Genomic DNA, 12,739 nt, shown 5'->3' with positions numbered 1-12,739 from the left:
TTTCATGGACGAAGCATGGGTTCGGAAACATGACATTCCTTTCAGAGAGTTAGATAAGCCTACGCCCATGTTCGCCTTAGATGGTAGTCATCTTCCCAGTATCAGATTTGAGACACTACCTTTAACCCTCACAGTATCTGGTAACCACAGTGAGACTATTTCTTTTTTGATTTTCCGTTCACCGTTTACACCTGTTGTTTTGGGTCATCCCTGGCTAGTATGTCATAATCCTTCTATTAATTGGTCTAGTAATTCTATCCTATCCTGGAACGTTTCTTGTCATGTGAAATGTTTAATGTCTGCCATCCCTCCCGTTTCTTCTGTCCCTACTTCTCAGGAGGAACCTGGCGATTTGACAGGAGTGCCGGAGGAATATCATGATCTGCGCACGGTCTTCAGTCGGTCCCGAGCCAACTCCCTTCCTCCTCACCGGTCGTATGATTGTAGTATTGATCTCCTTCCGGGGACCACTCCTCCTCGAGGTAGACTATACTCTCTGTCGGCTCCCGAACGTAAGGCTCTCGAGGATTATTTGTCTGTGTCTCTTGACGCCGGTACCATAGTGCCTTCTTCCTCTCCGGCCGGGGCGGGGTTCTTTTTGTTAAGAAGAAGGACGGTACTCTGCGCCCCTGCGTGGATTATCGAGGCTGAATGACATAACGGTTAAGAATCGTTATCCGCTTCCCCTTATGTCATCAGCCTTCGAGATTCTGCAGGGAGCCAGGTGCTTTACTAAGTTGGACCTTCGTAACGCTTACCATCTCGTGCGCATCAGAGAGGGGGACGAGTGGAAAACGGCGTTTAATACTCCGTTAGGGCATTTTGAGTACCGGGTTCTGCCGTTCGGTCTCGCCAATGCGCCAGCTGTTTTTCAGGCATTAGTTAATGATGTTCTGAGAGACATGCTGAACATTTTCGTTTTTGTCTATCTTGACGATATCCTGATTTTTCTCCGTCACTCGAGATTCATGTTCAGCACGTTCGACGTGTTCTACAGCGCCTTTTAGAGAATTGTCTCTATGTAAAGGCTGAGAAGTGCTCTTTTCATGTCTCCTCCGTTACTTTTCTCGGTTCCGTTATTTCCGCTGAAGGCATTCAGATGGATTCCGCTAAGGTCCAAGCTGTCAGTGATTGGCCCGTTCCAAGGTCACGTGTCGAGTTGCAGCGCTTTTTTAGGTTTCGCTAATTTCTATCGGCGTTTCATTCGTAATTTCGGTCAAGTTGCTGCCCCTCTCACAGCTCTTACTTCTGTCAAGACGTGTTTTAAGTGGTCCGGTTCCGCCCAGGGAGCTTTTGATCTTCTAAAAGAACGTTTTACGTCCGCTCCTATCCTCGTTACTCCTGACGTCACTAGACAATTCATTGTCGAGGTTGACGCTTCAGAGGTAGGCGTGGGAGCCATTCTATCCCAGCGCTTCCAGTCTGACGATAAGGTTCATCCTTGCGCTTATTTTCTCATCGCCTGTCGCCATCTGAGCGCAACTATGATGTGGGTAACCGTGAACTGCTCGCCATCCGCTTAGCCCTAGGCGAATGGCGACAGTGGTTGGAGGGGGCGACCGTTCCTTTTGTCGTTTGGACAGACCATAAGAACCTTGAGTACATCCGTTCTGCCAAACGACTTAATGCCCGTCAAGCTCGTTGGGCGTTGTTTTTCGCTCGTTTCGAGTTTGTGATTTCTTACCGTCCGGGTAGCAAGAACACCAAGCCTGATGCCTTATCCCGTCTGTTTAGTTCTTCTGTGGCTTCTACTGATCCCGAGGGGATTCTTCCTTATGGGCGTGTTGTCGGGTTAACAGTCTGGGGAATTGAAAGACAGGTTAAGCAAGCACTCACGCACACTGCGTCGCCGCGCGCTTGTCCTAGTAACCTCCTTTTCGTTCCTGTTTCCACTCGTCTGGCTGTTCTTCAGTGGGCTCACTCTGCCAAGTTAGCGGGTCATCCCGGTGTTCGAGGCACTCTTGCGTCTATTCGCCAGCGCTTTTGGTGGCCGACTCAGGAGCGTGACACGCGCCGTTTCGTGGCTGCCTGTTCGGACTGCGCGCAGACTAAGTCGGGTAACTCTCCTCCTGCCGGTCGTCTCAGACCGCTCCCCATTCCTTCTCGACCATGGTCTCACATTGCCTTAGACTTCATTACCGGTCTGCCTTTGTCTGCGGGGAAGACTGTGATTCTGACGGTTGTCGATAGGTTCTCTAAGGCGGCACATTTCATTCCCCTCGCTAAACTTCCTTCCGCTAAGGAGACGGCACAAATCATTATTGAGAATGTATTCAGAATTCATGGCCTCCCGTTAGACGCCGTTTCAGACAGAGGTCCGCAATTCACGTCACAGTTTTGGAGGGAGTTCTGTCGTTTGATTGGTGCGTCCGTCAGTCTCTCTTCCGGGTTTCATCCCCAGTCTAACGGTCAAGCAGAGAGGGCCAATCAGACGATTGGTCGCATACTACGCAGCCTTTCTTTCAGGAACCCTGCGTCTTGGGCAGAACAGCTCCCTGGGCAGAATACGCTCACAATTCGCTTCCTTCGTCTGCTACCGGGTTATCTCCGTTTCAGAGTAGTCTGGGTTACCAGCCTCCTCTGTTCTCATCCCAGCTTGCCGAGTCCAGCGTTCCCTCCGCTCAAGCGTTTGTCCAACGTTGTGAGCGCACCTGGAGGAGGGTGAGGTCTGCACTTTGCCGTTACAGGGCACAGACGGTGAGAGCCGCCAATAAACGCAGGATTAAGAGTCCAAGGTATTGTTGCGGCCAGAGAGTGTGGCTTTCCACTCGCAACCTTCCTCTTACGACAGCTTCTCGTAAGTTGACTCCGCGGTTCATTGGTCCGTTCCGTGTCTCCCAGGTCGTCAATCCAGTCGCTGTGCGACTGCTTCTTCCGCGACATCTTCGTCGCGTCCATCCTGTCTTCCATGTCTCCTGTGTTAAGCCCTTTCTTCGCACCCCCGTTCGTCTTCCCTCCCCCTCCCGTCCTTGTCGAGAGCGCACCTATTTACAAGGTACATAAAATTATGGACATGCGTTCTCGGGGACGGGGTCACCAATACCTAGTGGATTGGGAGGGTTACGGTCCTGAGGAGAGGAGTTGGGTTCCGTCTCGGGACGTGCTGGACCGTTCGCTCATCGATGATTTCCTCCGTTGCCGCCAGGATTCCTCCTCGAGTGCGCCAGGAGGCGCTCGGTGAGTGGGGGGTACTGTCATGTTTGTCATTTATTGTCATGTCTTGTCCCTGTGCTCCCCATGCTATTCGTTTCCCTCTGCTGGTCTTGTTTGGTTCTATCCCTCTCTCTCCCCCTCCCCTTTCACTCTCTCGCTCTCTCTTCTCTCTGTCGTTCCGTTCCTGCTCCCAGCTGTTCCTATTCCCCTAATCATCATTTAGTCTTCCCACACCTGTTCCCGATCCTTTCCCTGATTAGACTCCCTATTTATTCCTTTGTGATCCGTTCCTGTTCCATCGGTTCCTTGTTTTGTATTCCATGCTGTAATTGCGTTTCGCCCTGTCCTGTCGTGTTTTTTGCCGTGATTGTGTATCACCCTGTCCTGTCGTGTTTTGTGCCTTCTTCAGACGCTGCGTGTGAGCAGGTGTCTCAGTTGACTACGGCCTGCGCCTACCCGAAGCGACCTGCAGTCTGTGGCCGCTTCTCCAGTTGTTTTCCCCTCTACTATCTAGAGGATTTCAGTTATTCGGTTTTGAGCATTAATAAACTCTGTTTCTGTTAAAGTCGCGTTTGGGTCCTCCTTCACCTGCATAACAGATATATGATATGACAGCTATAAACTCACTAGTTATATGATATATGATATGACAGCTATAAACTCACTAGTAATATGCTATATGATATGACAGCTATAAACTCACTAGTAATATGATATATGATATGACAGCTATAATCTCACTAGATATGCTATATGATATGACAGCTATAAACTCACTAGTTATATGATATGACAGTTATAAACTCACTAGTTATATGATATGACAGTTATAAACTCACTAGTTATATGATATGACAGTTATAAACTCACTAGTTTTATGATATATGATATGACAGCTATAATCTCACTAGATATGCTATATGATATGACAGCTATAAACTCACTAGTTATATGATATGACAGTTATAAACTCACTAGTTATATGATATGACAGTTATAAACTCACTAGTAATATGATATATGATATGACAGCTATAAACTCACTAGTTATATGATATGACAGTTATAAACTCACTAGTTATATGATATGACAGTTATAAACTCACTAGTTATATGATATGACAGTTATAAACTCACTAGTTATATGATATGACAGTTATAAACTCACTAGTTATATGATATGACAGTTATAAACTCACTAGTTATATGATATGACAGCTATAAACTCACTAGTTATATGATATGACAGTTATAAACTCACTAGTTATATGATATGACAGTTATAAACTCACTAGTAATATGATATATGATATGACAGCTATAAACTCACTAGTTATATGATATATGATATGACAGCTATAATCTCACTAGTAATATGATATGACAGCTATAAACTCACTAGTTATATGATATGACAGCTATAAACTCACTAGTTATATGATATGACAGTTATAAACTCACTAGTAATATGATATGACAGTTATAAACTCACTAGTTATATGATATGACAGCTATAAACTCACTAGTTATATGATATGACAGTTATAAACTCACTAGTTATATGATATGACAGTTATAAACTCACTAGTAATATGATATATGATATGACAGCTATAAACTCACTAGTAATATGATATGACAGCTATAAACTCACTAGTTATATGATATGACAGTTATAAACTCACTAGTTATATGATATGACAGTTATAAACTCACTAGTAATATGATATATGATATGACAGCTATAAACTCACTAGTTTTATGATATATGATATGACAGCTATAAACTCACTAGTTATATGATATGACAGTTATAAACTCACTAGTTATATGATATGACAGTTATAAACTCACTAGTAATATGATATATGATATGACAGCTATAAACTCACTAGTTATATGATATGACAGTTATAAACTCACTAGTTATATGATATGACAGTTATAAACTCACTAGTTTTATGATATATGATATGACAGCTATAAACTCACTAGTTATATGATATGACAGTTATAAACTCACTAGTTATATGATATGACAGTTATAAACTCACTAGTAATATGATATATGATATGACAGCTATAAACTCACTAGTTATATGATATGACAGCTATAAACTCACTAGTTATATGATATGACAACTATAAACTCACTAGTTATATGATATGACAGTTATAAACTCACTAGTTTTATGATATATGATATGACAGCTATAAACTCACTAGTTATATGATATGACAGTTATAAACTCACTAGTTATATGATATGACAGTTATAAACTCACTAGTTATATGATATATGATATGACAACTATAAACTCACTAGTTTTATGATATATGATATGACAGCTATAAACTCACTAGTTATATGATATGACAGTTATAAACTCACTAGTTATATGATATGACAGTTATAAACTCACTAGTTATATGATATGACAGTTATAAACTCACTAGTTATATGATATGACAGTTATAAACTCACTAGTTTTATGATATATGATATGACAACTATAAACTCACTAGTTTTATGATATATGATATGACAACTATAAACTCACTAGTTTTATGATATATGATATGACAGTTATAAACTCACTAGTTTTATGATATATGATATGACAACTATAAACTCACTAGTTTTATGATATATGATATGACAACTATAAACTCACTAGTTTTATGATATTTAATCCATTTTAGTAATGTACCAAAACGTGCAACAAGTCAAGGGATCTGAATACACTGTAAATGACACATGATATTTAATATGAGAGGTGTAAAGTGAAGCTTCTGTCTCGTACTTGTCACTCCAGGCCCCAGTCCACTCTATCTCTCCCCAGGGGTTGCGAATACGGACCAGTTTGGTCTTATTCCCCCTGTACACCACCTGATGGAGAGGGATACTGCATTACACAGACGATTAGTAGCTGGGAAAATCACCAGCCTTGAGTCAATCAAACTGATGCAAAGAGAAACACATTGGTTTCAATGCTGTCTTTTCTGTCCAATCGGATGTAATTATTGTTCTCTCTGTTTAGAACCCCACTAAAACAAACTGGGATTACCGTCTCAGTGTCAATCAAACATTGGCTCACCTCCTCGACCCCTGTCAATGAGTAGGCGTGGCCTTTCACTAGCTTCTTAAAGGTCACGGCCTCCATGTCATGACTGCCGGTGATCTGGGGATAGAGAAAGGACTCGGTCAGGGAAGACACACACACACAAACGCAGGCACGCACACACACACACACACACACACACACACACACACACACACACACACACACACACACACACACACACACACACACACACACACACACACACACACACACACACACACACACACACACACACACACACACACACACACACACACACACACACACACACACACGTGTCGGTTCAGCGTATGGGTATTGGTACTGACGTCTATGGAGCAGCCCAGCAGTGAGCCTCTCTCCACGGCCCGGCTGATGATGCTGTAAAGGTCAGAGGGCGCCTTCCTCAGCTCGAACATCTCCGTCACTCCTCCTGTGAAGTCCTCAAAACCCTCTGACGTACTGCCTCCCGACAGAGCCTCATAACAGCCATTCAACCTGCAACAAGGGTTGACAATAATGTGTCAAAAGTCTATGTAAGACCACAAATCACTCTACAATAAGCATACAGACATATCATTTTATATTTACATTTTGGACATTTAGCAGACACACAAACATATACATAGACAGAGTGAAAGAAATGCAAAGCCCACATTTACATTTGAATTCTTTTAACCACCCTCTTCACCTCTCCTCCCTCATCCCTCCTTACTTGGCATAGGCCTTCTCCAGCAGGGCGCTCCAGAACTCTCCTCCCTCGGCAGAGTGGACAAACAGCAGCTTGCCATCCTTCACCGGCAGCCTGTCATCGATCACCACCTCCACCCACTCCCCATACTGCCAGAACTACAACACAGAGACACTAGGGAGGTTATAACCATCTCAAAACTACAACACACAGACAGTAGGGAGTTTATAACCATATCAGAATTAGAATGAAGAGTAGAGTAGAATGAAGGGAGTTGTCTCTGGAAGCTGATCCATGGTCAGTTTTACACAAGGATCATATTCATGTTACTATACACACCAAGAGTGAATACACAGAACATTGAAGAAGACAAAAAATGAATCCCCTCCCCCGAGGATAAGCAGGGAGTTTATGATCACTAACAGCCAATGACCACCAGAGGTGAGAGGTGGCACTAGAACCAGCTCATCGTAGATAGAGCTCAACAGGGGAAATAAGGAACTAAGACTGAGGTAACAACCAGAGGAAGTCATGGTGGGTTCCATGTAGCCTGCCTACACCACTGTGATGTCAGTACACTTTTAGAGGGAGAAACACAGGCTGCTCAGTAATGTATCCTACTCCTCAGCTGCATGCAGTTGACTGATGTAATAATGGCAAGGCAACACAGCTCCACCAGACCAGATGAGGGGAAACCAGGTACAGTATCTATGAGGTACATAGATGGGAAACACTAATGGAACCACATTGAAGACATTTTTGTCAGAACCACAAACCACAATGACACTTACGAGAGTGCATGAATGAGTGTGTGTGTGTGCCTGTGTACATGCATGAGTGTGTGTGTGTGAATGAGTGTGTGTATGAGTGTGTGTGTGTGCGTGCATGAGTGTGTGTGTGCGTGCATGAGTGTGTGTGAGTGCGTGCGTGCATTTTTTTTTTTAACCTTTATTTAACCAGGCAAGTCAGTTAAGAACACATTCTTATTTTCAATGACTGGGAACAGTGGGTTAACTGCCTGTTCAGGGGCAGAACGACAGATTTGTACCTTGTCAGCTCGGGGGTTTGAACTCGCAACCTTCGGGTTACCAGTCCAACGCTCTAACCACTAGGCTACGCTGCCGCATGAGTGTGTGTGTGTGTGTGTATGTGTGCGTTAGTGTGTGTGCCTGTGAACGTGCATGAGTGTAAGTGTGTGTGTGTATGTGTGTCTGATCAAGATCTCAGCAAAAAAGAGTGTATAAAATAAATACTACTAATATTTAGCAATATTGCATGTTCAAAAATATATGTACTTTACACTAGTACAATTTCTCACATAGAGATGTTGTTTACTCATGAAGCTTGTTTTTTCTAAATACGATAGGGGTCAAAAGGATAGCTACATCTAATAATACATGGAACATTATATAGCCCTTTTCAACTTCATAAAGGCACTTTATAATTGTAGAAAGGAAAGAAAAAAAGCAGAGATAAACAAAAGGCAATACCTTTCAACTGGGGCTTCTTCTGAAATGTTTTATGGGATTGGAGAACACACATCTTCCCAGATCCTCGATGTCCTTCGTCTGCTCTTACGGACTGTCCTTTTCAATTCAAACCACAGGTTTTCAATGGGGTTCAAGTCCAGAGACTTGTTGCAAAATGTCGATTTTGTGGTCAACTAACCATTTGTCATGTCTGCTTGGTTGTTATTGTCTTGCTGGAAAAGGCACCTGCGGCCAAGTGTCAGCCTCCTGGCAGAGAGGTAACCAGGTGTCAGCCTCCTGGCAGAGAGGTAACCAGGTGTCAGCCTCCTGGCAGAGAGGTAACCAGGTGTCAGCCTCCTGGCAGAGAGGTAACCAGGTGTCAGCCTCCTGGCAGAGAGGTAACCAGGTGTCAGCCTCCTGGCAGAGAGGTAACCAGGTGTCAGCCTCCTGGCAGAGAGGTAACCAGGTGTCAGCCTCCTGGCAGAGAGGTAACCAGGTGTCAGCCTCCTGGCAGAGAGGTAACCAGGTGTCAGCCTCCTGGCAGAGAGGTAACCAGGTGTCAGCCTCCTGGCAGAGAGGTAACCAGGTGTCAGCCTCCTGGCAGAGAGGTAACCAGGTGTCAGCCTCCTGGCAGAGAGGTAACCAGGTGTCAGCCTCCTGGCAGAGAGGTAACCAGGTGTCAGCCTCCTGGCAGAGGTAACCAGGTGTCAGCCTCCTGGCAGAGAGGTAACCAGGTGTCAGCCTCCTGGCAGAGAGGTAACCAGGTGTCAGCCTCCTGGCAGAGGTAACCAGGTGTCAGCCTCCTGGCAGAGAGGTAACCAGGTGTCAGCCTCCTGGCAGAGAAGTAACCAGGTGTCAGCCTCCTGGCAGAGGTAACCAGGTGTCAGCCTCCTGGCAGAGGTAACCAGGTGTCAGCCTCCTGGCAGAGAGGTAACCAGGTGTCAGCCTCCTGGCAGAGGTAACCAGGTGTCAGCCTCCTGGCAGAGGTAACCAGGTGTCAGCCTCCTGGCAGAGGTAACCAGGTGTCAGCCTCCTGGCAGAGAGGTAACCAGATGTCAGCCTCCTGGCAGAGAGGTAACCAGGTGTCAGCCTCCTGGCAGAGGTAACCAGGTGTCAGCCTCCTGGCAGAGAGGTAACCAGGTTTTGGGTAAAAACTCCTCAGACTTGGTGAAGTTCATGACGCCGTTGACCTTAACAAGGGACCAGTGGCAGCAAACCAAACAGAACGTCAAAGATGCAATATATTTTACAGTAGGTATGAGGTACTTTTCTTGTTAAGGTCAACGGCATTATGAACTTCACCAAGTACCAGGACATTTTAAACCAAAAACTGGTCGCCAGGAGGCTAAAACCACAAGTTCATCTTCCGGCAAGATAACAACCCCAAGCACTCGTCTAAATCCACAAAGAAATGATTCATTGACCACAAAATGAACATTTTGTAATCTCAATCTCCGGACTGGAACCCCATTGAAAACCTTTAGTTTGAATTGATGAGGGGAGTCCATAAGGACAGTCGAAGGACATCAAGGATCTGGAAAGATTCTGTATGGAGGAATGGTTTAAACTCCCTCCCAACGTGTTCTCCAATCTTATAATCACAAGGGCGGGGTGCTAGAGTATTAAAAACAAGGCTGCCAATCATTTGGACCCTCATCGGTTTTAGATTATTTTTGCATTACTTTTTTCAAAACCCAGTGAAGTCAACATCTGATGAATCTAACACTGTAAAAGTGTGATTTTTTTAATCAGTGTTATTTCCAGATAGTTGCTTGTTGAAAATAGAATCTAGACAGGACCTTCTAATCAGCCGGTTTACACGGGAGGAAGGTTTGGCATTCCATGGTGATATCACCACGCAGTCAATTGATTAATAGACCAATAACAAGGAGAGTTCCAAAGCTCTCAGCTTCCCCCTCCCCCACCCAGACCACTCCCAGGCAGTGATATAAATATTCTTGCTTGATCATTTTTTGTAAGGTACTTTAATTGTTACCCAGAAATGATCTGATATTGATATACAAACCGCTGCATTAGGCCTTTAAACCAAATCTATTTAGCTGATAAATTGTCTTAGTATAAAATAAACTGAAAATAACTCAAATAAAACTGATCTTGCTGGTTCATCCCCATTGTTTAGGTGAAAGACAGACAATGAATGCATTTAATGCCTGCTCTGTGGTTGTCCCATTAGGCAGGGGATTTTGAAATCAACCAAACTGCAAAGACTCATATTAGCCAACAGCTAAACCGGGGCGTCGTAAAAGCAGTATTTTTTTTCACCTGCTAAACTGGAAATGCAACTTTTGGTCAGGGCTTGGCTGACACAGAGAAGCACCACAACCCTCCCTCCTCCACAGACACACACAAGAGGGGGAATCACACTATGATCACATTTCTGAATCTACGCTATTAGCCTTTACGGGGCATATCCTAACTTCCACTCAAAGTCGAACGCATTGATTACTATAAGAGACGATGTGAACATTTTATGTTGGTGGAAGTTAGGACTCATTCCTATCACAACTATATCTCAATGTATCTATTTAGCAGAGTTGGTGTCTGATCCACATAAATCCAATCATTTTGTGAACTGAGTTGTATGCCAGTTCAATGGACAGTATCATTTTAACTTAAATTCACCCCAACGTTATCACAACAATTTTTGACACACCTGTGGTGCCTACAAGAAAGTAAACCATATCGTAGTCAGAGCCAGCAGCACTTAAAGGAACTTAATGTAACTGTCAAGTGTTTCCAGATTTCTATGACATTTCCATGACCTATAATTAATTCCAAAAAGGCAATTACGTAGGTGAAAAAGCAGATTTATGTGTTGTAATGGTTGGGCTGTATACCTGTTGTGAAAAATATGAATGCGAGTAGATTGCTGATTGGCCAGCTCACCCAATGAGGTTGGACGATGTCATTATCTTTGAGGAAATAGCAAGCATTTTTTAAATGTTTAAGATACAAGTTTGAGGTTGTTGAAGTGTTTTTTCTCAAATGTATGCTTTGGCCACAAATACGTGTATAAGAGTCAAAAATATTATTTCAGTATGAGTTAACAGAATATAAACTTTGAAAGGGGTATTTTCACTGGAGAATTACTTTAAACTGTGCAGTTAATTTACCCTTTCACTTTCTGATCAAATCAAATCAAATGTTATTGGTCACATACACACGGTTAGCAAATGTTATTGGTCACATACACATGGTTAGCAGATGTTATTGGTCACATACACACGGTTAGCAAATGTTATTGGTCACATACACATGGTTAGCAGATGGTATTGGTCACATACACACAGTTAGCAAATGTTATTGGTCACATACACATGGTTAGCAGATGTTATTGGTCACATACACACGGTTAGCAGATGTTATTGGTCACATACACACGGTTAGCAAATTTTATTGGTCACATACACATGGTTAGCAGATGTTATTGGTCACATACACATGGTTAGCAGATGTTATTGGTCACATACACACGGTTAGCAGATGTTATTGGTCACATACACACGGTTAGCAAATTTTATTGGTCACATACACATGGTTAGCAGATGTTATTGGTCACATACACATGGTTAGCAGATGTTATTGGTCACATACACACGGTTAGCAGATGTTATTGGTCACATACACATGGTTAGCAGATGATAATGCGAATGTACTGAAATGCTTGTGCTTCTAGTTCCGACCGTGCAGTAATATCTAACAATCTAACAATTTCACAACAACTATATTATACACACACACACAAGTGTAAAGGAATGAATAAGAATATGTACAAATAAATATATGGATGAGCAATGGCCATGCGGCATAGGCAATATGCAGTAGATGGTGTAGAATACAGTATAAACATATGAGATGAGTAATGTAGGGTATGTAAACATTATATAAAGTGGCATTGTTTACAGTGACTAGCGATGCATAAGAAGGTGATACATAAGGTTTGAGTAAGAGGTTCATATGATAAGGCCTGGCAAGAAGCAGGAAGAGGTTCCTCGGTTCTGTTACGATGTACTCAAATCCTACCTAGGTGTATTGTTTGCAGATAAAGTGTTTATAACTGGTTTATTACTCAGTAACTGTGATAGTCGAGATTTTGACTGAACTATCTGTAAATGTCAAGCAGAGAATTTAGGCAGCTAAATATTGAGACCTTTTTTAAGGATTTTTTTTATACACCTTTTCTATAAATACTTGAGCTAAATATCAACTGTAGATCCAGTATTTGGGAAATCAACAAGAATACCTTAATATACGGTAGTAATAGAAACAGGAAGTGAGTGTGTGTTGACCTGGAAGTGGAA

The 12,739-nt window shown here is 43.0% G+C and overlaps 1 protein-coding gene across 3 annotated transcripts in view; it reads right to left on the bottom strand.

Moving 5' to 3' along the window:
• The window catches only part of LOC124008520 (calpain-1 catalytic subunit-like), a 69,018-nt gene that overhangs the window by 35,702 nt on the left and 20,577 nt on the right, over positions 1 to 12,739 (bottom strand). For all 3 annotated transcript variants that reach the window (XM_046319850.1, XM_046319848.1, XM_046319849.1), the window contains exons 4-8: positions 12,728 to 12,739; positions 6,973 to 7,106; positions 6,587 to 6,755; positions 6,252 to 6,335; positions 5,958 to 6,043 (exon numbers count right to left, since the gene is read on the bottom strand). The exon at positions 12,728 to 12,739 is cut by the window's right edge and continues 107 nt beyond it. In XM_046319850.1, the coding sequence (XP_046175806.1) occupies positions 5,958 to 6,043; positions 6,252 to 6,335; positions 6,587 to 6,755; positions 6,973 to 7,106; positions 12,728 to 12,739 (485 nt within the window). The remainder of the gene's footprint in view (positions 1 to 5,957; positions 6,044 to 6,251; positions 6,336 to 6,586; positions 6,756 to 6,972; positions 7,107 to 12,727) is intronic.

This window comes from Oncorhynchus gorbuscha, linkage group LG21, assembly GCF_021184085.1.
Source record: "Oncorhynchus gorbuscha isolate QuinsamMale2020 ecotype Even-year linkage group LG21, OgorEven_v1.0, whole genome shotgun sequence".
NCBI lineage: Eukaryota > Metazoa > Chordata > Actinopteri > Salmoniformes > Salmonidae > Oncorhynchus > Oncorhynchus gorbuscha.
Note: the sequence above shows the minus strand (reverse complement) of the source record. Positions and strands in the feature narration are given on the sequence as shown.